General features: G+C 38.1%; 1 protein-coding gene across 5 annotated transcripts in view; it reads left to right on the forward strand.

Moving 5' to 3' along the window:
• The window catches only part of ADAMTSL1 (ADAMTS like 1), an 861,688-nt gene that overhangs the window by 566,207 nt on the left and 269,670 nt on the right, over positions 1-25,811 (forward strand). For all 5 annotated transcript variants that reach the window (XM_019801253.2, XM_034663958.1, XM_034663959.1 and 2 more), the window contains exon 5: positions 12,068-12,304. In XM_019801253.2, coding sequence (XP_019656812.2) covers positions 12,068-12,304 — 237 coding nt within the window. The remainder of the gene's footprint in view (positions 1-12,067; positions 12,305-25,811) is intronic.

The following is a 25,811-nucleotide window of genomic DNA, read 5'->3' on the forward strand; positions in this document are numbered from 1 at the left end:
CAGAAGTTTTAGGTTCACAGCAAAATCAAGCAGAAAGTACAGAGATTTCACAAGTGCCTCTGCCCACCACAAGCACAGCCTTCCCAACTATCAACATCCCCCACTGGAGTGGGGGTGCATTTATTACTATTTATTTGTTTAGCATTTATTACAATCAGTTGACCTACATTGACATATAATCACCCAAAGTTCATAGCTTACATTGTGGCTCATTCTTGGTGTTGTATATTCTATGGGTTTCGATGAATGGATAATTTCATATGTCCACCATTGTAGTATCATACGGAGAAGTTACAGTGCAGTAAAAATCCCTGTACTCTATCCATCACTCCCTTCTTTATAACCCAGAAACCACTAATCTCCTTACTATCTCCGTAGTTTGGCCTTTTATAGAAACTGAGTGGGGGCTCCCTCCCCTTTTCCTAGTCTACTCTTTCTCTGAGGGTTTTGTCTTAAGGTCTTGGCATTAGGAGGGGGACCTTGACCCTCTTCCACAGCTTGTAGTCCATAGATGTTACCCCTTGTACCCTGCTCTTAGGGGCTATGAAAATGGAAAGCTCTTAACCACCAGGAAACCAGCAGATCCCTTTAGGATATCCATCAATTTCCTCTCTGGATTCATGCTTTCTGATTCCTTTTGTCTCTGAGGAAAACTCCTTGCCAGCTCAGCTGTCCATTTAACATTTATTTTATTTTATTTTTATGAATTGTAGTGTTTTTTGGTGTTCTGTAGTAGGAAGCTTCCTCAAAGAGTCTAGTCCTACATGTTGTTGCATCTAGAAGTCCCTGCATCCAATCCTTGATTGGATTAAGTTTACTTGGCATAAAGTTTCTGCCAGGCTTAGCGTAGTCCCTTAGTAAACCAAGAATAAAATGCAGGGTGGTCAGTCCAAGGATGAATGTACAGGGTGCCATGGTATCTCGGAGGGAGTTGCCTTGCACAGGCTGAGAATAGGGAGCTGTCAGAGAAGATGCCAGGAAGTGATACCTAAGCTTCAAAGAGTCATCCAGGTAAATATGGAAGCCATATTGGATCAAATCAGCCAGAGGAACTCAGCATTGAGGGAATGACAAACATTCTAAAGTGTGGAGAGGTTGGAGAGAAGCCTGGAGAACTGAGCCTCTAGAACAGCAAAGCATGGTCAGCTCCCGCAGAAACCTGCTGAGGTATTTATCACATTGCCATGTTCACACTGAACAGGAAAAACAGGTTGTAACAGTTCGAAGTAATAGTGACGGTGTGCATCATGGCTCTTTCCTTCGCCACCTTGTCCGGAACACGCTTAAAGGGAAACAAAATAGGAGAGGGGGTCATCTCTGTTCAAAAGTTATCTTCTAATTTTGAATTATCTGCCGCTCTCCCTATAATCCTATAGCTTGGTATATGGCCTCAATACCTATCCTCCTCCTTTAAATGGTAGCATCACAAAGGCAGGGAGTTTTTCTGACTTTTCCCCATAGCCTGGTATTTGGCAAGTGTCTCTGTTTTTTTGAACATAAGTAATTGACAGTTACTGGGAGTGATTAAGTAGAGAGCATTAGTATTCATCCAAAGCTGACTCTAGATATGTTGAATCCATTTGCATCCCTCTTTAGTTTTGCCTACTGCTGCCCACGGAAGGAAGTGGAAGTCTTACAGGCAGAGGACGGGAAAGTCAACTTTGGAGTAAGATGTTCTTCAGGATGAGGCCATGCTTTAAGTTTCAAAGGACAACCTGAAAACACTAGGCTTTAGGGGTCAGAAAATATATTTCTCTAGTTCCTTTTTGGTTTCTTAAAATATGTTCGTGGTCCAAGATCAACAAACTAAGAAGTATGAGCACATAGGAACAAAGTTGAGTGTTGTCATCCATTAAACTTATAACCCAGTACATTTGGCCCATGATATTGTTTGATTAGATTCATATGTTAAGGCATTCAGATAAGTCACTTAATTAAAATGATGTTTAAACAACTAAATAAAGTAGTTCTAGAGGCAGCGAGGCAATGGGGAAGGCAAACCTGGATGAAAAAAAAGCCCAGTCTGAGGTCTCTCTGATGTCCCCCTAGAGCTGTGTTGCCCGTGAATCGCTTCTCCCTCCACGGTATTGGAATAATAGCAGTACCATACATTTGTTGAGTACTTACCACATGCCCATATGGATTTAAACATTTTACTTACATTAACCCATTTATGTCCCATTTTCCCACAAAGCCACCGTAGGACACTACCAGCCACCTTTCGACCAGGGAAAATCTTGAGACCATAGGCAGGGATAGACCTTTCCCTTTTGTTTAGGAGCTGACTCCTTTCACTGTGTTCTGAAAGTGGCACCCAATGGTCCAATCGACGGCTGTAACTGGAATCTGGCAAGAGAAGCATTAAAGGAGCAGTGATGGACCTGTCCTCTTGGGCAGGGCAAAAAGGAGTCTGGGATGAGAGAGAAGGCAGAGGTATGATTAGTGACACATGTAGGTCTTAGGCCCCTAGGGAAAAAAAAGGGAAAAAGGAAGGAAATTTAGAAAGGGAACTGGGAAAAGATAGCAAACAGCTTCTAGGTCCTTACCCAAAGAGTGCCCAGAGGTTATTTCAAGTCATTCACGGTATTCTATCACCTGCCTCCCAAAAGCAGCATTGATTAGATACAGTGCCAGAAAAACAGACAGCTGTCAGGATTCCATGGCAGCCAAAAAGAAGCGGAGCTTGCAAGGCCACATCAGGTGGTTTATGATAGACTGTGATGAAGAGAAGGTGAAGCAAGACTGCTGAGGGCTTCTCTCAGTTGTCTAACATGGCATTTATCTTTGAATTGCTCTAGACAGTGTCCTTTTCCATTTTTCTTTCAAGTGACTGGCATAAGCACTGCATGTTCTGGAAAACAATTTCAGTCTTCCTATTTGCTCCTTAGTAATGTATCAAGCTTTATTACCCTTTTCCAATAAATAGAAACACAGTGAAATTATTATGCAATAGTAACAGTTGAAGTATTTACCTGCTAAAATGTTCCCCTTGTCCTAGTCTTTCCTCTAATCTGACTCTCTGCCACAAATATTTTGGTAAATGCAGCCTGAAAACAACAACAACAACAACAACAACAAAAAAACTATGTAATTGTGTGCTTATAAAATAAAATTGTATGCCATGTCCCAAAAAAGATTACAAATGACCACTTCAAATATTCTAATTTGGAAGGGGAGGGGAAAACATTTGTTTTAGACTATAAAAAGTAGTAAAAAGGGAGAAATGCTGATTTAAGAGAAGATACTGCTAAGTTGGAGATAATTCAGAGAAAGGGACTAAAAATAATAAAGGGCCTCAAGGAATGAATATTTTCAAAATTGAGAGAATTTAAGAGTCTAACATGACAAACTACCACCAGTCCTACAAATACCTCTGGGGAATTGGATTCCAAGAGTCTGCTTTGTTCAAAGGAGAAAAAATAAAAGCACTGAAATAAAAGCTACCCAAAGGAAAAAAAAAAAATGAACCTTTAAAACTTAATGTTTTAAAAGTTTTTACTTAGATCAGCTCTCAGATGCCTGGAGTCATTAAATTAGCCAGGCAAAGCATTTGTTTTCCGATAACAAGCTCTAATCAAGTAAGTAGGGTGTGGTTAATGATTTATTATATCATACATTTTGAATCTCTTATGTCTGGACCTGAATAACACACTGGAATGGTTTAGAGCCGTTTAGTATACCTGGAACCTACCTTAGTAGGCACAGAGTAGGGCACACCCAAAGCTTGAATAAACTAGAGAGTTCCATATTATTTTACAGGGTCACAAATCTGAAAAGATATTCTTTTATTGAGCATAAACCTGATCCAGAGTAAGGCATTAAGATGGCTAATGATTAATTTTTGTGGGGACGTAGTTCCCTTAAAGATGTTATTTTCCAAATGAGTTGACAGTTTGGAAGGAGAATAAAGAAAATCTGCAAATCTTTTACACCAGGAAAAGCAAGAACAAAAACAAGGACTTTTAAATATATCTTGTATATATGAAAATGTAGTGTCCCAAGAAAGTCAGTTGGCATTTTCCAAAGGGAAGGATGAGCCAAGAATGGCCTCTACCTACTATAGCACCACCCTCCAGAATCGACCCCATTTTCTATTCTTTGCACTCACAATGATGTGTTAGAGATTTAAATATTATGCTCTTGAAATATAATAGAATTGTCTCCATGCGGACTGTCTAGACAGGGCAGGGATGTCTGTTTAATTTCATTTTACGTAGCAGCTAAGAGTCTTTTACAAATAAATGCTTTTGATGATGATGTTGATGTTACTATAAGCAGGTGGCCAAAATTTTTGGGATAAAGCTTGATACCTTAACATTAGCACTTTATAGTGCATGCATATAACATAGAGTGTTCCATGAAATTTACACATGCCTGGCTAGTTATTGAATAATAAATAATTTCAGCACATTTTATGTTTCTTAATATGACCCTGTTAAATTTGTTTTTGTGGAGGAGAAACTATGAGCCTGCCTATTCAGAAAGCAGGCAAGAATCTCTACTCACTTTTCCTAGTGTCTGAAAGGTACAAGTATTCTTGTACATTTGTGTTTTAAAGAAAGAAAAATTAGATGTCCCATCAATGAGAAAGCTATCAAGATTTAGATTTCCTGCAAGATTTGAGAAAATAGAATTGGAGTTTCTACAATGAAAAATAGCACCTCTGTTTCATTTACTTAATGTGTTAGTCACTTATTCTTTTAACAAATACTTGAGTACTAGAAAGAATATAAGAGCAAGCCAGTCAAAGATTCCTGTCCTTCTGGAACTTATATGCTTTAGTGGAAGGAGACAGATATTAAAATTAGCATGATAAAGGAGTAAATTATATGGCATACTTGATGGTGGTTAAGTGTGATGGGGAAAAAGGAAAGGTTGAGAGGATAAAGAGGAATCAGTAGTGGGAGTGGATGTTGCAATTTCATAGAGCGTACTCAGGGTAGGTCTATTTGAGAAGGTGATATTTGAGCAAAAACTTGATGGAGGTAAGGTAATTAGCCGCTTGGAATCCAAGCAAAGAAAATTCCAGGCAGAGGGAATAGATAAAGCTTGTATCCTAAGGTTAGAGGCTTCCTGTAGTGTTCAAGAGAGAGCTAGGAATCCAGTGTGGCTGGAGCCAAGTGAATAATGGAGACAACAGGAGGTGATGGGGCCAGAGCTTTACCTCCGTCTGAGATGAAGATTTTGACTTTTATCTGAGTGAAGTGAGGAGCCATTGCAAAGGTGTAGCAGAAAGTTTACACAGTTTGCTTTATGCTTTAATAAGCTCACCGTGGCTGCTGCACTGACAAGTCTCTAGGAGAGCAAGGGCAGAAAACAGATGATCAGTTAGGAGACTTTGGCAATAATGCAGGCGACATAATGGTGGCTCAGACTAGGTTGTGGTCAGATTCTGCATACTTTACCTATAAAACCAATCTTTCCCAATGGATTGGATGTGGGAGTCAAGGCTGACTCCAAGGCAGCATTTCATAAAGTGTGGTCACCAAACTAGCAGCGTTAGAATATCAGGGAACTTGTCAGAAATGCGTATTCTCGAACATCACCCCAGGTCTACTGAATCAGAAACTCTGGAGGTTGGGGCCTCAGCAATCTTGTGTTTTTCACAAGCGCTCCAGGTGACTCCACTACATCCTCAAGTTTGAGAACCGCTGCCTGAAAAGGATGGAGTTGACTGTGACTGGGAAGGATCTGGGAGGGAACAGATCCAGGGAGAGAGAAAGGATCAGGGGTTCAGGTTTGGACATGGTGAGTTTGTGAGGTCTTAGACATCCAGATGGGGAGAAAGCCCTTGTATACCAACGTCTGAAGTTCAGGAGAAGAGTCTGAGCTGGAAATAGAAATGGAAATATTTGCTATGTTTCTGAGAATCAAATACCATATTAGATGGGTTGTATCAATGGATATGTGCTGTATAGTGGTTTCACCTTAACATTGGGAGTTTTTTTATATTAACTTTATAGTTTTATTTTCTCATATTTTATTTAAATTGTGTTAGTTAACACTCAGTGCAATATTGGTTTCTGGAGTAGAATTCAGTGATTCATCACTTACGTGCAATACCCAGTGCTCATCACAATACGTGCCCTCTTTAATACCCATCATCCATCTAGCCCATCCCCCACCAACCTCCCTCCATCAGCCCTCATTTGTTCTCTCTCATAAAGAGTCACTGATGGCTTGTTTCTCTCTCTCCTTTTTTTTCTTTTCCCCCTTCCCATATGTTCATCCGTTTTCTTTCTTAAATTCCACATATGAGTGAGGTCATATGGTATTTGTCTTTCTCTGACTGACTTATGTCACTTAGCATAATACCCTCCAGCTCCATCCACATAATTGCAAATGGCAAGATTTCATTCTTTTTAATGGTTGAATAATATTCCAGTGTGTGTGTGTGTGTGTGTGTGTGTGTGTGTGTGTGTGTGTTTATACACATCTCACCTCTTCTTTATCCATTCATCAATGGGCATTTGGGCTCTCTCCATTCTTACCTGGCAGGGGAGATACCATAATCACCTTAACTTTGATTAAAAGAAGAAAGCCAAGTAAGAGACAAAAATATAAAAACAAGGCAGCCTGCCATCTACTTCAGTGTGCTAAGAGATTTGAGAGCTTTAGGGGTATATTTTCCAGAGCCTCCATCCATTTATTGTGACGAAAACTTGTGATCTTTTCCTATTTTACCATCAGTACATTGAGGATTCCTAATATTTTGAGGAGAAAACTTAGAACTAGTAAGATTTTCTAAAGTCATCAAGTAGCTGATAAATTTCTATATATGTTTTTATCATGAAGTAGCAATGCCAAATTGCCAGCGAACAGAGCCGATGCCTTACTAAGCAACTCTGTTTTCTCGCATGGTGACGTTTATGACGAATGGGTGGTTAGGGCAGGATGAAGGGGAGATAAAAAATTCAGAAGAACAGTTGCAAGATAGGGAAGTAGAGTGGGAAGCATAGATTTCTTCCATTACTACAGCTCATGCGGCCACCTAAATACACTTTCTGCTGTTTTCTTGATATTTCAGGTATTAGTGACTCTGTAAATAAAACCATAGAGTCAGAATATGGCACTCATAGAATATGTTAAGTGAAACAGCAAAAATTAGCAGAAAAGGCCAACCACTGAATGACAGAGATAAAGCAGAGAGCTGTCCCTTTGGCAAGAAAATGTCTTCTTTAAAAAGAAAGGAAATAAGGAAAAAGTCATGCTTCTGCTGACCCTGAATCTATTTTCTGTGTATTTTTTCAAAACCATTTTAAAGGCCTTTCAGATGCTCCCACCTTAGCTGCTGAGATATCATCTTTTACATTTCACCCAGTGAGTAAACTCTGGAAAGGCTAACTCTCTTTTATCCCACAATGTAATCTGATCCACCTATCATCATCAGGGGACATCTGGGATCCATCTTATCTTTCCCACTGGCTAGCTGATTAACCAGAAAGTGTTTTGAATTGGATTCATATATGGCAGAACTCCACGGACTTTATGAATTATAATAGGAGCAAATAAAAGGTCAGATTTTATTTCTGTGCTTTTAAAGAAGAAAATTCTGTTGCCATTCGGAAATTGCTTAAAAATTGGAGAGAAAAGCTATTATGCTGTATTAATAGCTAAATACAGTAATTCATGGCATCATCTAACTATTTTAAATAAAATATATTTTTTTGTAGAGTGAGGAAATCCTAAGTCAGTAACTTGACAGAGAGTTGTCAATTCACAGGCATATTACAGTTAGTTGGAAATAGAAGGCCAGGGAAATTGTTAGATTGCTCTTTCTTTCTTCATTTCTACTTGATGGTGTTTCTAGAGACATAAGAGAGGCTGGAAGTGGGGGACCTTTAATCCAGTGCATCCCTCCCACACCATGTTTTTTGCCACATTCTTGGTGAGGGATGTGTTTAGTTCAAATAGCCACTAGACTTTCCAATAATCTTAATTGTTTTCATCATTACTACCTGTGAGCCGGGTTCAGTGCATAAATACATAAATAATTCATTTGTTTTAATTATCCCCACTGAAAACTCATGATTCCTACTACTAAGATTTTATGAGAACCAAAATCACGTTATATATATATCCAGTACATTCTACATTCAGTATAACCTAAGGGAAACTGATGACATATGGTATCATAAAGCATCTCTCCAGAAGCTAATATGTCAAAGGTGATGCCCAGGATAAGACATTAAATATTTTTCAAAGCTATTAGGTCATCAGTTTCTAAATCTGATTTCTAGGAGGATACTGGTCTCATGAACCAAATTATAATTAAAAACTAAACTTTGTACATGGTGAATCTCTATACAAACGAGAGCTCTTCTGTTGCAATTATTAATATCGTACTGGTGGGACAAGAAGCTCCGATGACTTTGCTTGAGTTTCCACTCCTGCAGCTGGGTGATCCCAGATGTATCAGGGGTTCAATAAGGGTCTTGAACTCTGCTTGAGATGTTTTGGGTTCCACAAAGAAGCTTTTGCCAAATCCTTCTTCCCTTAATTTTTAAACATGTGTATTTCAAGGGAAATTTGATTCATATGTTTCTGATTCATTTACACTTAAATCATCAAAATGTTATTTTGTAAGAGCTATTTGATGTCCAAGAAGCTTTCTGAACCTGTTTTATAAGTCCTCTTAAGTCCTTTTTCTTAAAACAGGAAGTTGCATTTTGCCAAGTACAAATAAACTAAAACATTAAAAAGGTTCAAGTTCAGTTTCCAACTCTCAACTCCAGGTTTTAAGTACATTCTCAATTTAGCAAAATGTATTTTCCCACTCCTACAAAAATATGGATGGAAGAAAAGACAGGAATGATAAAAGTGAGTAAAGGTATTCCCAAGCATTATTATTCTTAGAGACATTTCTCCAGTTGTGAAAGTTCGTGAAACCTGTAACCGATACACTTGCAGCGATTAGGTACAAGTGAGTTGAGAACAGGACCATCAGTCTGCTCCTCCATTCTCTGTGACTGTTTTCATCACAGAAAAGAAAACCTCAAAGTGCTAATATTTTAACTTTTTACTTATTTTACCTTTGAATGCCTTTGAGTCTAATTTATTTTAGTAAAGATGGGAAGACTCAACACATGTGGTTGAATAGAAGGGACTCTAAGAGACTCTGCAGTTTTATGTCTGTACTAAGATGATGTAACATCAATTTAAAAACGTAACTGACACTCTTCTCAGAATTGGATAAATGCAGAAAATTATCTCTGGTTCATACTAAGAGGTCTCTTAATTATATATTGCCCTCATAACTTTAATGTAGAGGTGATTCAGCCTGACCCTGTAATTCTCTTACAGCTGATTCACTTTCCTTTCTAGAAAAAGGAGGTAAAAGTTAATTATGAGAGGGATTTGTGACCATTCTAAATAATTTCCCCAATGATCTGCTTTCTTGAGACCACTTCAATATTTCTTTTGTACTACTGAGAAATCAAGTGATTCTTGGGTTGGCCGATATTACGCAACTGAAAACACTTAATTTAAACATCATTAATAAGGGGCACCTGGGTGGCTCAGTCATTGAGATGCCAGCTCTTGAATTCAGCTCAGGTCATGATCTCAGGGTCATGAGATCAAGTCCCCTCTCGGGTTCCTCACTCAGCGGGGAGTCTGCTTGAGATTCTTTCTCCCTCTCCCTCTGCCCCCCACACTCGTGCTGTCTCTCTCTCTCTCAAAAATAAAATAAAATATAAAATAAAATAAACATTATTAACTAAACTATCAGTTCTGCTATGGGAGCTCACATGCAGTGGCCACCAGGGAAACTTGTTGATCATAGACAGCAGGTTTTATTAACACTCTCTGTTGTGTCTCAAGTGGGGGAAGCTTAGGAAAAGGATGTGTAGATTGAGGGGCAATGTTCAGTCATAGGGTTATCTCAGGACAGATGCTAGTGAGTGAGGTCTAAGCAGAGACTGGTAGGATCCATAAACAAGTTGTGGTCTTGTTTTTAACGGGAGCCCATCAAGAGTGACTGTTTAAATCTGCTTTTGCTTTTATTTTGGAACACATGGTCGGAAAGGAGCTAGCATTAAAACATTTAAGTTCAGACAATTTGTGTTACCATTGTACAACTTACCTGTTGTGTGATTCATAGCATAGTTTTGTAGGGTATGGTTTTTGTTTTATTTCTCATGATGAACAACTAAATATCACAAGAGACAAAGTATAACATGCTTATTGATTAATTGATAAAACTTTAAAAATTTTTAAATTGTAGCCTATCATTTACAATATTAATAAGTAATGAATTTTAATTATACTTTCTTCAGACAATATTTGAAATCGCTTAAGCTTCATTGGGTACCTATGTGTCTATACCTATATTATAGAAAGTATTTTTCCTTTAATACTACGTTTTATTCACTCCAAAAACATATATAATACTATCCGTAAAATACCTTTGAGATTTTATATTGCATTTTAAGCTATTTTATGTTCATCTTAAATAAGTGTTTAAGTGTTTATCCACCATCTTGCCTAGAAAGAATTTGTGCTGCTCCAAATATTAAAACCTTATATGCTGCTTACCAGTATCACGAAAGTTTGAAAAAAGAGTCAGGAATTCCCTTTTATGAAATAGAGTAACGCTGTTCTCACAATGCTTCTCTAAACATAAAGAGATTTTCAGAGAATGAAACCTTGTATGAGAAGAACCCTCCAAAATGATGATGTGGTAACCGAGACCTGCTAAAGGCCACGTGCAAAGCCCTATTTGAGATTTTTAAAAATTATAGTAAAAGCCTTTCAACAAATGGATATTCTTTTTTAAAAAAGATTTTATATTTATCTGAGAGAGAGAAAGAGAGAAAAAGCACGAGCAGGGGGGAAGGACAGAGGGGAGGGAGAAGCAGACTCCCCACTGAGCAGGGAGCCCGAGATCATGACCTGAGCTGAAGGCAGATGCTTAATGTAGCCACCCAGGCACCCCAACAAATGGATCTTCTATAATCTTCCATACTAAATCCTAATCTGAACATGTGGAGAATGAAATAAATATATCCAAAAGCCCTTCCGAGGGATAGGTGATTCTTGCCTTTTTAAAGTTGAATATCATTTGTTTTCACTCAAATGTATCGTGTTTTAGATAATAGCAATCCTGAGTTATAGTTTTAATTTTAAAGTGACCTTTATAAGATATAGGTTTAAAGCATTCTTATTTTCCACTGGTCTCTGCCAATGTGATTTAAAATTCAAATTCAGAGGATCTCTCTCCAGCTTTTTCTCTTCAGTGGCTTCATTGAATAATCATAGTAATAGCTACCATGTACTGTCGTCCTTGTGCCAGTATTTGGCTGACATAAGCCCGTGAAATTCTTACAGTGACCTTGAGATCTGAGTAGTAGTATTGCCTCTGTTTAAACAAAAGAAAACCTAGTCTCAGAGAGACTCACTGTATCATAGCCTTGCTCCCATCCGAGAAGTCCAAACCTTTCCACTCTGCTGTGTTGCCTTAAGCTAAAGAAATTCAGATATAAATGCTCTTTTCTCTTTTTTGTTACCCATATTTAATTCTAGATACTGTGCAGCCTAAGTTGTAGAAAAACTCACCAACAACTCCACAAAAAATGTTTGAATGAAATTATCCCAAATTTGTGCTGCGAGCTGCTACAGTATTGTCATAGCTTTCATTATCAGAACTGAAAGCAACAGGCATGTTTTTCGACTAACCCTCTGACTTCAGTAAGTTCTGCTTAAGTTACAAGGAAATCGAAATGGCATTTCATTGTGGGGGATCCATGGACCAGTCAACATCTTTCAGAAAACAGATTTCAGGGTGACGACTTTCCCAATGAATATCAATCAGATCGATCTCAAGCTGATCACTATTCCATCTAACTTTAATCCAAAAATGTATTTCCAGGTGATTATTTTTCTCAAAGCTTCACATTTTTCAAGGCCAAAGAATCATATGACCTCTCCGATGATATGGGAATGCCCATCTGTAACAACCAGGACATTTGTGTTGTTTTCTAAGACTCTGACTGACCCCATAGCTGCTTGAGTTTTCTGTTTGGGCTGCCCTTTTCACCTGTGTGTTCCTCCCACCTTTCTTCTCCAGGACTGCCCGCCAGAGGCAGGCGATTTCCGGGCTCAGCAATGCTCTGCTCACAACGATGTCAAGCACCATGGCCAGTTTTATGAATGGCTTCCTGTGTCTAATGACCCCGACAACCCATGTTCACTCAAATGCCAAGCCAAAGGAACCACCCTGGTTGTTGAACTAGCACCTAAAGTCTTAGATGGGACCCGTTGCTACACAGAATCTTTGGATATGTGCATCAGTGGATTGTGCCAAGTAAGTGCTGGCTTCTTTCCATTCTATTTATCCAGAGGGTTTTAGTGTCTCTGTGTAAATAGCTTTTGTATACTCCTATCTCAATCATTCAGTGTTACTTTTTCTAGAATTTATGGAGGATGACAGATTTGAAAATTGAAGTTTAATTTCAATTGAAACTACAAATGTTGTAGTTTGTGTTAAGGAGAAGAGGGCTGGAATTGTTTTTATTCTTTGAGTCTCAGCTGAGTGTGAAAGGCTAAAAGCTCTTGAATATGTGTGTCCCTTTTGTATTAGACTCTGAAATTACCTCTACCTTGGTTTTCCCTGAAATGTATTTGTATGTACATGTGTGTCTGTGCTTCTGTGTGCATTGGAGGCATCAATTGTCATTTACTTAGATCTTCAGAGTTACTTGGGTGAGATTAACTCTAAAGTTTCCAAGTAAACTCTGGGGAAATTTATTTCTTCATTATTATAACTGTAATATTGTTGAAAGTTCAGGCAAACTACTGAAGGCATGGCAGTGTGAGCTCAGTCAGATTCATCCAAGCAAGTCTTTAAAATAGGGGTAATAAAGAGGTTTGATTTCTGGTGTCAATTTATCAATTGGGCAGGGAGTTAGTAAGAGAGGAAGTTAGTAGTTAGTATGTTTGGGATGTATGTGCCATCTTTATATGAAAATCAACTCTGGATTAGGATGGCCAGCCTAGTTTTTGAGCACGCAGTGGCTGTGTGCTATACTTGACCATATACTTTTATATTTCACTAAGTAGATATTTTGAGAAGCTTTGCTTCTCCCAAGACAATATTGGTTGAAATTTTTCTCTCTTCAGAATCTCTAATATCTCAGCTAGCAATATAAGAATAAGCATAAAATATGTTTCAGTAATTTGTCATTTCCAATTCACATGTTTGTTTAAAACCTAAACCTATATTAATATATAAAAGGAGTAACTGTAATGTGAATTGCTACAAGAAATGCGGGGTGTCCCACGTGATTTTCTGTATATGAGAGGGGAGAGAGACATGCTAAACCTTCATAAAATCTAAACTCACGAGACAGGGAAATTGCGGCATGTCCAAGCACTTCTCAGGTATGGAGGTTGGAGATGATTTATCCGTGTCTGCAGATTACTTTATATACAAGAGCTATGTGAATTTCGGATACAAACTTGAATATAGAATCTTACTATTTTAGAAATAGGAAAAGCCTAAGAGATTATCTACGCCGTATCCTAGAGAGCCATATATTTGAATATTGCTTGTGATATTTGGGACTTGCTTCCTTCTCTGGGATTTTCACTGGTGTTGAAATGGAATTATGAAATCTATAAAAGCTTTGGGAATAACAGAGAATTGTAAAGTGAATGCATATAGAAAAAAAGGCTATATTCTAGGGAATGGCCAATAAAATAATAATAATCCCTTATGTGTGTTTCCTATTGGAGTAAAGCCAGACAGATTTCCATTTTGTAAATGAAAAAAAAAAACAGAATAATTACATGATTTTCTGAAAGTTATATGATTGATCAAAATTCCCGGTCTCCTGATCTCTAGTCCACAGCTGTTTGTACTGTATTACACTGATGAATGGACCAAAATAAACAAGACGGGTCAGCAAATTAGGTTTCGTTTATTTCTGTGGCATGGGAGTTCAACGTGGCCTCTTTCTTCCCTAGCCTAATCCTGCCAGCTGGCCTCATATATGTTGGCAACTGAAAGGGAATCCTATCTCAGCAGTGAAAGTATGAATTTTATATATAGTCGATACGGAGTAATAGTGCTGCATGTTCGGTTACAAGTATAAGCATGCCTCCCTCACTTCAATTCCTATGAGTTTGACTTTTTAGATTTGGGGGAGGGTGGGAAATGTAAATTATAGAGTATCTGAAAAGAGTATCTGAAAGGGGCAATAACATGGTAAAGGAGATGAAATAACTCGGATTGCATTTAGGCACTGCCATGCAGTTTGGCTGGAGAGCAGCGCACCCCCCACCCCCACCCAGGTCTATAGCAAGAAGACAGAGAGGTAGTTTGGGAGAAAATCATGGATGCTTGAACAGCAGACGGACAGGACTCTGGTGAACAGTGGGTGGCCAAGAGAGTGTTTTGGTGGAGAAAAGACATAATCATAGCTCTGCCTTAGAAAGATTAATATAGCTGCAGTTGTCGGACTTGGAAGTGCAAGGCCCTAAAGCCAAGGAATCCAGCTGAAAGGGGGCTCTTAGAGCAGCCTACGTGAGGCGAAGCATGAGGCTGGGTCAGGGCAGTGACAGCAAGGAAATTGTAAGAAAACTAAGCCTGAAACCAGGAAGGAGTTTTCTTTTTGATTAAAACTAGAGCAGAGGGTAGAAAGCAATAAATCAAATTAATCATGCTCGGGGATCAAAAACTACGACTTAATATGAATTTGTAATGGATATAAATTTGGATCCTTGCTACCATTACCATAATAGCCTGTATTTTCTTGATTAAAGCCTACTTCAGTTTTATAAAAAAAGAGGGAAGGGACAGACGATAGCAAGATGATAGAGGAATAAAGGTGGAATATTTAAATGCAGTGTAGTATGCATTTTTAGAAGGACAAGAGTAAAGTGACTCACTATAAGAAAAGCACCCACTACTACCTCCAAGAGTGTAAACACGTAAATTCTATTCTACTTAGAAAAAATTCCTTTATTTAGCTTGTATCTATATATTCGTATTTTCAGCCTTTGGCAAGAAACATTAAGAAAAAGCCACGTTTTCGTAATTTCTAAAACTGTCAAAAGGCTCGATGCTGACTTAAATGTGTAGTTTTTCACTTGAACATCTTCTCCTAGTTTCCTGAAAAAAAAAAATCATCTTCTCTGCTCTATTTTCCTTCATTTCCTTCATTTCTACCACATTTGTTGGGGATTCTTAGCTCTTTCTCTGGCTTTCTTTCTGCCTTATTATAACCTTTTTGGCAAGCTGTTTCAAATATTTTTGATGCTTGACAGATATAAATTATAAAGAAGCAAATATCTAGCTTTGACATAGCCTTGCTTTGATAGAAAATGACAGCATAACTACAGAGACTTGTCATAAGTACTAATTATTTCAGTTATACCTGTTTAATGCTCAAGTAAGAACCACTTCCTCAAACTGGGCCTCTGACTATTAAACTATTAAATACAACGATTAAACTATTAAATACAACTATTAAACTATTAAATACAACTGTGGAGTCTTAACCCTTTCGAGCCAGGAGATACCTTAGCAATCCATAGAGAAGGAAACTGAGACTGGAAACTGTCCCAAGGTCATGATTGAGTGGGTTGTCTGTATTTGTTTGGGTTGCTTCAGGAAAATTCTAGAATCATCACCATTTATAATAATGTCTTATTCTTAGTAATAGCAGAGCATCATATTAGGCAGTATACTCACTCCAGTAGTAGTAGTAATATTAATCATAAAGTAGCTTCCATTCTTGAGTGGCTACCCTATCTAGGCATTTTGGGTCTATTTTTTCTAATACAATGGACACTTGAACACCATGGGTGCAAACTTTGTGGGTCCATTTATACATGGATTTTTTTCAATAAATACATTAGAAAAAAATTTGGAGATTTGCAACAATTTGAAAAAACTCGCAGATGAACCAGGTAGCCTAGAAATATCAAAAAAATGAAGACGTTAGTTACATCATGAACACATGAAATCTGTGCAGATGCAGTCCACTTCATCAGTTACTAACTGGAGACACGCACAAATCTATTACAAAAAGCTAAAACTTATCCAAACTCCCACACAAACACAGATTGCACAATCTCTCTGCATTTTAGTTGTTGAGTGTTAGTTATGTCACCTACAGTGTTTTGTATCAGGAAGGCAATATTGATGGAGACGTTTTACGTTGTAAACAGGTGACATAAACTTACTGTATTGATAAATGCAGTACAGTACTGAAAGTGTATTTTCCTTATGATTTCCTTAACCTTTTCTTTTCTCTAGCTTACTTTATTTCAAGAATACGGTCCGTAATACATATAACACATGAAATATTGATTAATCAACTGTTTATGTTATCGGTAAGGCTTCTAGTCAACAGTAGGCTATAAGTAGTTAAGTTTTTGGAGAGTCAAAAGTCATACGTGGATTTTCAACTGCACAGGGAGGTGGGCACCTCTAAACCTTGAATTGTTCCAGGGTCAACTGTATTTACAACTCTCCACATTAGGGAGCATTATCTTCATTTCACAGCTGAAGAACTGAGGCTCAGTTACGGCACCAGCCCAGCGATACCGAGCTTTAGCTGACTCCAAAGCTCTTACTCCCCTGGTGAGGCTGAGTGGATAGAGACGGAAACTATCCGATGTTCAGGAATGGCTCCCAAACTAGGCTGCATACCAGAATCACTTGGAGAGCTCTTAAAAGATACAACTCTTAGTCCCCATCCCCCAGAAACTCAGATTTATTAGTTCTCTATAGAATGCTCTCCTTATGATCCTGTTGTTTGACCAGATTTATGAAGCACTTATGGGTTGAAAAGCAGACAGGATTTAAAGTCAAAGGACATGGCTTAGAATCTGGCTCTTCTTTCATAATCTTGATCAGCCTTCCTGAATTCTGTTTTTCAATCTGTGGGAAATAAGATTGTCTCGCAGACTATCGAACACCAAGTGAGATAATTCGTGTGAAAATGCATAACTGTAAAGTGCTATGGAAATGCAGAGAACCTCAAACATTTTAACTTGCAAAATAGGTAAAAGTTGTGGTTCCCTGTGTGAGACATCATAACCCTGTAACAATTCAAAAAAGTTTCTGGAAGGAGATAAAGTAAGCAACTTCTGATTCTGCTAAGCACATTAAAAAGGAAAATGAGAACTTTCATCGTGTACTTTACCATCATTTCATAACCGAAATGTTAATAACAAGGACATAATAACCTGATTTCAGAATCAAGGACAATAATTCAAATATACTTTGCCTTAGGGGAAAGTTACTACCCTGTGCCTCCAGAGCACAAAAATTGTTACAGGGCTTCACAAACTAGCATTTGGAAAACACTGTCTTTGAGATCTAGTCTGGCCCAGAGAACATTGCTACTAGGTATGATTTTCCCAGGATCTTAGAGCTCGTTAATGGCAGGCTAGAGGTCAGAGAATGTCAATGTTTATCAACATTTTTGACTATGCTCCCTGTGTAATTTCATCAGCATATCCCATGGGCCCAGATTTTGTTCAGCGTTAAAGCTGTCATTTATACATGAAAACAACAGGTTTGGTGAAATTATATTTTCAAACCACACTACTCCCTTTCCCTCCCACCCTAGAATTTGATCATTGTTCCTGGCAGGTCACTGTGTTGGTGTCTCGCCCTGACCTTGCCTCTCAAACTGAGAAATACTGGGATTTTATTTTCTTGTTGTCATTCAAGATCAGAAGAAGTTGGAGATAAGGCAGAGCTGGGGCGGGGGGTGGGGGGGAAGCATTCGTCATCCTGTGAATAGTTCAGAGCACAGGGTCTGGAGTCCAGCTGCCCGGTTCGAATTTAGGTTCCACCACTCCTTGGTACGGGACTTGGAGCAAGTTCCTAGCCTCAGCTTCCCCATCTGCAAATGAGGCTAAGATTTGTAACTACCTGATAGGATTGCTATGAGGATTAAGTAATCAAATGTTGAAAGTGCTTACTATAAGCTTGATAAATACTAGCCTGTAGTAGCAGTAGTGGTAGTAGTACCCTAATCACTTCTTGCCATTGACTTTTTCTCTTTTCGAGTGCATGGTTTAATGCAGTTATACGTACGGAAGGGGATACTGACTTCCCAATGAATGAACAGACCTTCTGTTAATTTCCTATTGCAACCTTCTTTTACTAATAGCTCCACATTGTACCATTATCAACTCCTGATCGAGGGTAGTGAATTGCATCCTGTCCAGAGTTAATGAGCCATCACAAATAGGATCAGCTCTATTAGTACTGCTGTTATTCATTTATTTTCATTATCCAAATTACCCCATTTATATTTGCTATAAAGCACAAAGCTGGTTTCTGTTTTAAATATATAAAAGAGAGTAGCATAAATTTACAGATAGAACATGTGCTGCTGTTAAAAATAATTTTGAGGTTATTTTGAAGTCAAATTCAGAAATGTGTGCTTTAATCTATAATTAATGAAATTCATTAGTTAATATCTAATATATGTATATCAAAAAGACAAAGTGTCACTATAAACCAGCTCTTTTGTAATGAATCTATGCATTTATAATATTGCTTATGGCTTTTTAGAAAATAAACCATTTCAAAAAGGAAGACCTTCTTTTAAGTAATGCCTTATAGAATATAATTTTAACATGAATAATACAATTAAAAAATATGCTGTAAATTGGATCATGGAGTTTTGACATTTATATTATGGCAACGTTACAATGAACCGTGCTTCTAACAAAGAAGTTCTTTCCATTTTTAATAACTCCTGTGGCGAGTAGTTAGAAATGAATTAAGTGGAATGATTATTTCTCCATTTCTGTCTGTGACCTAAGTCACTGGTATCAAATGTCTACCAGTTATTCTAAAGCTGGTGATGTCAGGAACAAGGAGTTAGCCGTTCTCCTTCTGTGTTTTGTAATCCACTTCTATGTGGAAGCATGGTGTTGCTTTAAAGATGTAATGCGTATTCTTTCTTTCTCCCCCCTTTGCAGGATACGGTAAAGATAAAATGAGCTCATTTACTAGCTTACGTTAAATTTTAGCAAGTTCCTTAGTTTCTGAACGTCGTTTATTTCTTCTCTCAAGAAACTGCTACGTGTGGGGTACTGAAGATACAAAGTTAAGTGAGATCTCTTCGCTCAGGAGTCATACCTTTGTAGGGTTACTGTGAAAAATTCAGTTATTTAAAAAAATTATTCATTTAACAAATATTTACTTAGGAATTACCAGTGTGTATGCTTGATACTGAAGATAGATGAATGGAGAGGAAAGAACAGTCTCTGAATTTACACTCTGAGGAGAGATATGACAAATATATAGAAAATTATACTATCATCACTATACAGCATGCCCCTCACTAAATACAAAAAAGTACACTCGAGTCACTAGACTATATTCTCCTCACTGTAAAAGGGTGCTCCTTGTAAAATATGGATCTGGCTTCATTTCTTATCTGCTCAAATCATTTCAATTTTACTCTTTTGCATCAGACTGAAGCCCAAATTCCTTTTTTTTTTTTTAATTTTTTTTACTATGTTAGTCACCATACAGTACATCCCTGGTTTCTGATGTAAAGTTCGATGGTTCATTAGTTGCGTATAACACCCAGTGCACCATGCAATACGTGCCCTCCTTACTACCCAGCACCGGTCCATCCCATTCCCCCACCCCCCCTCCCCTCTGGGGCCCTCAGTTTGTTTCTCAGAGTCCATAGTCTCTCATTGAAGCCCACATTTCTTATACAGTGGGTTTCTTTACTGGGTGACTTAAAACAACAGAAACGTGTTCTACCACAGTTCTGGAAGCTAGAAATCCAAACTCTTTGTGTCTCCAGAGCCATTCTTCCTCTGAGACTCTGGGTAGAACTTTATTGCCTTTCCTAGCTTCTAATAGTGGCCATCAGTCTCTGCTTTCATCTTCATGGGGCCATCTTCCCTCTCTGCGTAACTCTTTGTCTTTACATGGCCTTCTCCTGGTGTCTCTGGTTTCTCTTCTTCTGAGAACACCAGTGATATGGGATCAGGGCCCATTCTAATTGAGTATGACCTCATCTTAACTTGGTTATTTCTACTAAGAGGCTCTTTCTACATAAGATCACATTCACAGGTAATGAGGGGAGGGAGCAGTGAAGGAATTTCAACATATCTTTTTGGGAGACACAATTCAACCCACAATAGAATGCATCCCTGTTTATTTATAGGTAGTGCAAACATATACACATATACCTATACACACACATACGTACGTGTACATACATATATTTTTAATAGTATGTAAGAGCAACAATGGGGGAAATTTAGGCTGTGTAAATAGGCAGAATATTTAACCAAGACATGGGACCAAGAATGCTCAGCGGAAGAGAACTGAAAATGCTCTAACCAGTGCCTAGAACTGAAGAAGGAGAGTGAAGGGATAAAGGGCTTATGTTATGAGGAGATGTGTAAAGTTTAGTAAGAAGACTGGGGACTTGTAATATTGAGGGCAAAAGGGTGCCTTTGGAATAATTCAAGCAGTTGGAAGATAAGGTAAGATGTGTATTTCAGAAAGAATACTCTATTTTCAGTGAGAGTAATAGATTGGAAGAGGGCAAAATTTGGTAGTGGGACGAGAAGGAGAGATTTGAATACAAATTAGAGATAGAATTCATGGGCTTGGTGATTGGTTAAATGCATCAGGAGAGAAAAATTGAGAGCTGAAGATGATGCCTGGTTTTCTAGTACAAGCAATGTGTGGTACTATCATTCATTGAAATACAGGAAAAGAGTCAGGCGTTGGTTTGGGGCAGGGACAAGCAATGAGAAGAGGATTCCATCTGATATTCACTCATTGCACCCTTTCTCCCTCCCTCTTAACTCTGTCTTCTTAATTGAAAGGTATGTTTCCATTAAGCTTGTATAGTCACAGGCCTATTTATTCATGATTAAAAATTTGCCAGGTTAACCTTGTCTATGGCCACGTACCAGTTGGATGACAAGTCAACCTAAATGTCTCTTTCAGGAAAAACTAAAGCCAAACTAGTGTGCAGCATTTTGAAGTTCCTTGAGGTATCTTCTCTTTGAAGAGCCAAGAGAGATAAAAAGTGACATTCCATAGGTCCTCATTCATCTCATGATATTTCCTTCCTGCCATCCCAGTTGGGCCCTTTTTTAAGTTTATGTATTATGCCTACTCACAAAAAACATTTTTGTTAAATGGGAATATTTTTTCCATCTTGATATTCAGTTTGTGAGGTGGGAAACCTTTCTTCCTATAGCTTTCATAGGAAAACTTTTTTGAAAGTTACATTCATTTAATTTTTCCATTGAAATGAAGCGTGGATTGGGAAAGATGGGAGTGATTTTATTTTCCCAAAGAGATTCGGTGAAGTAGTTGAAGAGGGAGTGAATCTAACATAGAAACACATTTCAGATTCTATCCTTTCTGGTGCTAGACAGTATGCCGAGTACACCGTGCGTGTCACCACGTACTTCTTGTGCCAATTCTTTGGGATATCTTTATCATTTCCATTTGATAACTGAGGGGATTGAGGCTCATAGAAGTTCATACAACTAGAAGAAGGCGAAGCTACAATTCAAATCCCATTATCTCTATTATATGTCATCTGTCTCTGGGAAAAGATATTTTTTAACAATGAAGCATAGTATCAGTAAGCACACCTCTTTGTTAATTGGGATCTGCCTGCATATAGCTCAGGTGGGGAACTCCATGACCTGGAATTCTGTGTTCCAATAAGTGAAAGCTCTATCAGGATCTGGCAACTTTCTTGATTCATCCCATGATGGCTTGTTTCACAGATGATTCTTTGGGCCACTTTTTGGCAAAAATACTGAATGTGCTCAATTTTACCTAATTGTCTTTAAGAGTGTTTCAGTATTGTTAGTGACTACAACATTTGAGATTCCCCAAGACTATGCTCACTTTTCATACCAGCTTCAAGTTTGGGATTTCCAAGACTACTCTCAGGTTTGATAATTAATCTACTAGAAGGACCCACAGAACTCACTGAAATCTGTTGTACTCACAGTTACAGTTTGTTACAGCAAAAAGATACTGATCAAAATCAGCCAAGGGAAGAAGGGCATAGAGCAGGGTTCAGAAGAGTTCACGTATAGACCTGCCAGTTGTCCTCATGCCAGTAGAGTTGTGTAGACGCTGCTTGCTTCTCCTAGCAACAGTATGTGACAGTATGCGTGGTGTATTGTCAAGCAGGGACATACCCAAGTCTTGGTGTCCAGAGTTCTTATAGAGGTTTGATCACATAGACATTGTTGACCATCTGCATGGCTGACCTTAGTCTCCAGCCTCTCCAGAGGTTGAGTTGATATCCTGTGGCCCAAAGCTCTCACCATAAATCACTTTGTTCGCATAGACTCTCTAGGATGACCCACAGCCCTCAGACAAACAAAACAATCCTTATTGGTAAGGAAATTACAAGGGTTTAGAGATTACCTCCCAAGAGCTAAAGGTAAAAGCCACACTTCTCTTTGGGCAAAGTTTATCCTTTACTGTGCAGTGATTTTTTTTTTGGAGCTATTAATTTGTTCAAAAAATATTTAATACTCTCTATTAGTCACTAGGCTATCCCTTTGCGTATATAGCTATGACCAAGACTCAAGCCCACCTCTCTAGAAGCCAGAGCCTCTGCTTTCTGCAGCAATCATAGCTTAAGAAAAAAAATATTCCCTGCTTCCCCTTATTTATTGCTTCTTACTTTGGAGAATCACCTTATTACCTATGCAAGGATTCCATGAGAATTATTCCAACATTTACACCAGATAGGGGTGTGTGTGTGTGTGTGTGTGTGTGTGTCTTGCAACATTGTGCAGAATAGTGCAGCTGCTTTGGCAAACAGTCTGGCAGTTCCTCAAAATGTTAAACAGAGTTACCATATGAACAAGCAATCCCACTCAGGTATATACCCAAGAGAAATAAAAGCATATGTCCACACACAAAAAAATTGTACTCAGTTATTTATAGCAACACTATTCATAATAGCCAAAAAGCAGAAACAACCCAAATGTCCATCAACTGATGAATGGATAAATAAAATGTGGTCCATCTATATGGACTATTATTCTACTATAAAAAGGAATGAAGTACTGACACACACTATAACATGAATGAACATTCAAAACAATGTGCTAAATGAAAGAAGCCAGTCACAAAAGGCCACATATTCTATTATTCCATTTATATGAAATGTCCAGAATAGGCAATTCTATGGAGACGGAAAGTAAATTAGTGGTTGCCTAAGGCTGGGGTTAGAGTAACAGGGAGTGACTGCTGATGAGTGTGAGCTTTCTTTTGGGGGTAAAGAGAATGTTCTAAACAGACTTTGGTGATGGTCTCACAATTTTATGAATGTATTAAAATCATTAAACTGTATATTATCAATGGGTGAATTTTTTAGTATGTGAATTATGCCTGAAGAAAGATGCTTTTTAGATGTGGTACAAAGATTCAAAAGTCTATGGACCAAATCTAAAGACTGTTATCTAGGAGAGTGACCTGATCTCACTCATGGACAGAGTTATTATGACGAATCCCTTAGTCTACATGGGTTTCCCCTTCATTCATTATTGTTCCAAGAAGTGATTTCTGACCCTAAGTATTTGTAGGTATTAAAACTGATTTAGAAACTGGCACGCAACAGGTCTTTAATGAGTATACACTGAATGAATGGATAGTGACATCAAGCTGGAAGTGGCACATCTTTGCCCCCCCCCCTTTTTAAGGGAAATAAGTTTGGGCTTGAGAAGGTCTTTTCCTACCATAGTAAATTCTCAACAAACATTGTTTGGTTAGCTGTAGCAGATATTAACTCTGCTATTCAATTCACTGTGCGATTTCACAGAAGACAGTGTAAAACTAAAAAGGGAATTTAAAATCTTGCAGTTTGCTCCTTCTCTTTTACATCTGAGATATTTGAGATCCAGAGAAGTTCCATCAGATTTTTAAATAGGGCTGTCATGTGGTCCTGAATTAGACTCCATGGGGATATGAAGACAGTCATGGTCCCTGTCTTCAAGAGGCTTACAGTCTTAAGGTGATGAGGCTCAAACTCAAAAAACTATAATCAGCAGCAGGATGTGAAGGGAGGGAGAACTTGAGTTTTGGACTCAGACAAATACAGGTCTGAGGTCTGACGTCTAAACTTACTCTCTGTGTGATTGTGGAGAAATTTATTAGGTTCTTTATGCCTGATTTTTCTCGCCTATACAAACAGAGGTAATCATGCCTAATATTAATAATAAGAACTGATCTTTATTGAGCAGTTTACATGTCAGGCACTGTGCTGTACAAGCACTTTATGTATGTGATCTCCTTGGTTTCTCCCTGAACCCATGGGGGGTGTATTGCTACCATTTTTATAGAGGAAAGAAATGAGGCTTAGAGAGACGAAGTATTGTTGATTCATTCATTCGATTTATTAAGCATCTAATGTTAGGCATATTGCTAGAAACTAGGAGTATACCAGGAGGAGCAGGTAGGGGGAACAGTGGAACTCGGTTTCGAGGAGGTTGGAAGGCCTTGATGTCCCCTGTCAGGTAATCCTCTTCCCTGGCACTCACTGTCCTTCCCAGGGGAATTAGTATTCATTCCCATCTCTTGCACCTGTTATCTCTTGTTTCCTTTGCCTTTATATTAATCTTCATGACGATGTAGCCAGTTGAATTAAGACCCCCTTACTGGCAGACACTGTATCCAACTCACCCTTTGTGTTTCTTGATTGATTTGCTCGATATAAGACAGTTGCATGGATGGATCAACAACTCACTAAATCTCTCTGTTGACTATTTTTGTCTACTGATGACCAAACCCTCTCTAAATCACAAAAAGTATTCATTCCAAATGTCTTTTTTATCTTTTAATTTATTTGGGCCTTGTTCTCATTTCCTTCATGCTGCGAAACAAAGTCCATTTATGTAAGTTTAATTTTTTTTTTGTTTTATGATATTAGACTAGAAATACTTTAGTATTTGAGGTCTCCTGCTATCCATTCTTTATTTACCATGGCTTCAGAGATGGCCCAAGTCTACCCAGAGCCTTTGCCATCAACATAACTGTTGGTTTGCTTAGTACATCACCCAGATTCTCTGGATGAACTCCCATGGCTGAAGCCCTTAGATCTTTCCTGGGATTAAACTCACAAAATGCAAGGTTTCCAAAGGCCATAAATATCAATCATGATTCCTGTGTGATGTAGTTTCTTTCCCACGTGTATATTAGAAAACAGATCTGGAGATTGTTTTCTCCTACAAGATGTTCCATGGTTAAGTTAGATGATCTTCAGACATAGTTTTAATTAGTTCAATTCTCTCCATAATTAATATAGTTAAGTTTTGGGTCATAAAATGCTGGTCTTCCCAGAAACTTGAAATGCAAGGTTTAAGTGTATGAGAAATTGGAAATATTTGAAACTTTGCCTGAGGTTAAAAAAAAAAAAAAAGCTAAATTAGAATAGTAAAGTAAAATTCAGGAAGCCTTTTTGAAACTGGGTGAAGACACTTCCTATAATTGCTTAAGAACGTTAAAAATCAAATCTAAATATGAAAGGTAATTAGTAAGTAATTATACACTGGCTGGTTGGCATATTTCTGAAGAAATATCGAGAAAAGGTATAATTTTTTAAAATGTTGTAGCTACTTTAATTGTCAAAATCCTTAATAAAAAACAATTTAAAGCATCAGATACCTTCCAGATTTCGAGCCATGAACATAACTTTACCCAAGTTTTAACGTACTCATGGTTGCCAAAGACCCTCCTGGAGCATTCCTAGGAAGGGCTGCTTGCCAGCGTCAGGAAAATCCACCCAGGCACCTACAATTAGTGTAATATACCCCACCTGTCC

Source organism: Ailuropoda melanoleuca, chromosome 7, assembly GCF_002007445.2.
Source record: "Ailuropoda melanoleuca isolate Jingjing chromosome 7, ASM200744v2, whole genome shotgun sequence".
NCBI classification, from domain to species: Eukaryota; Metazoa; Chordata; class Mammalia; order Carnivora; family Ursidae; genus Ailuropoda; species Ailuropoda melanoleuca.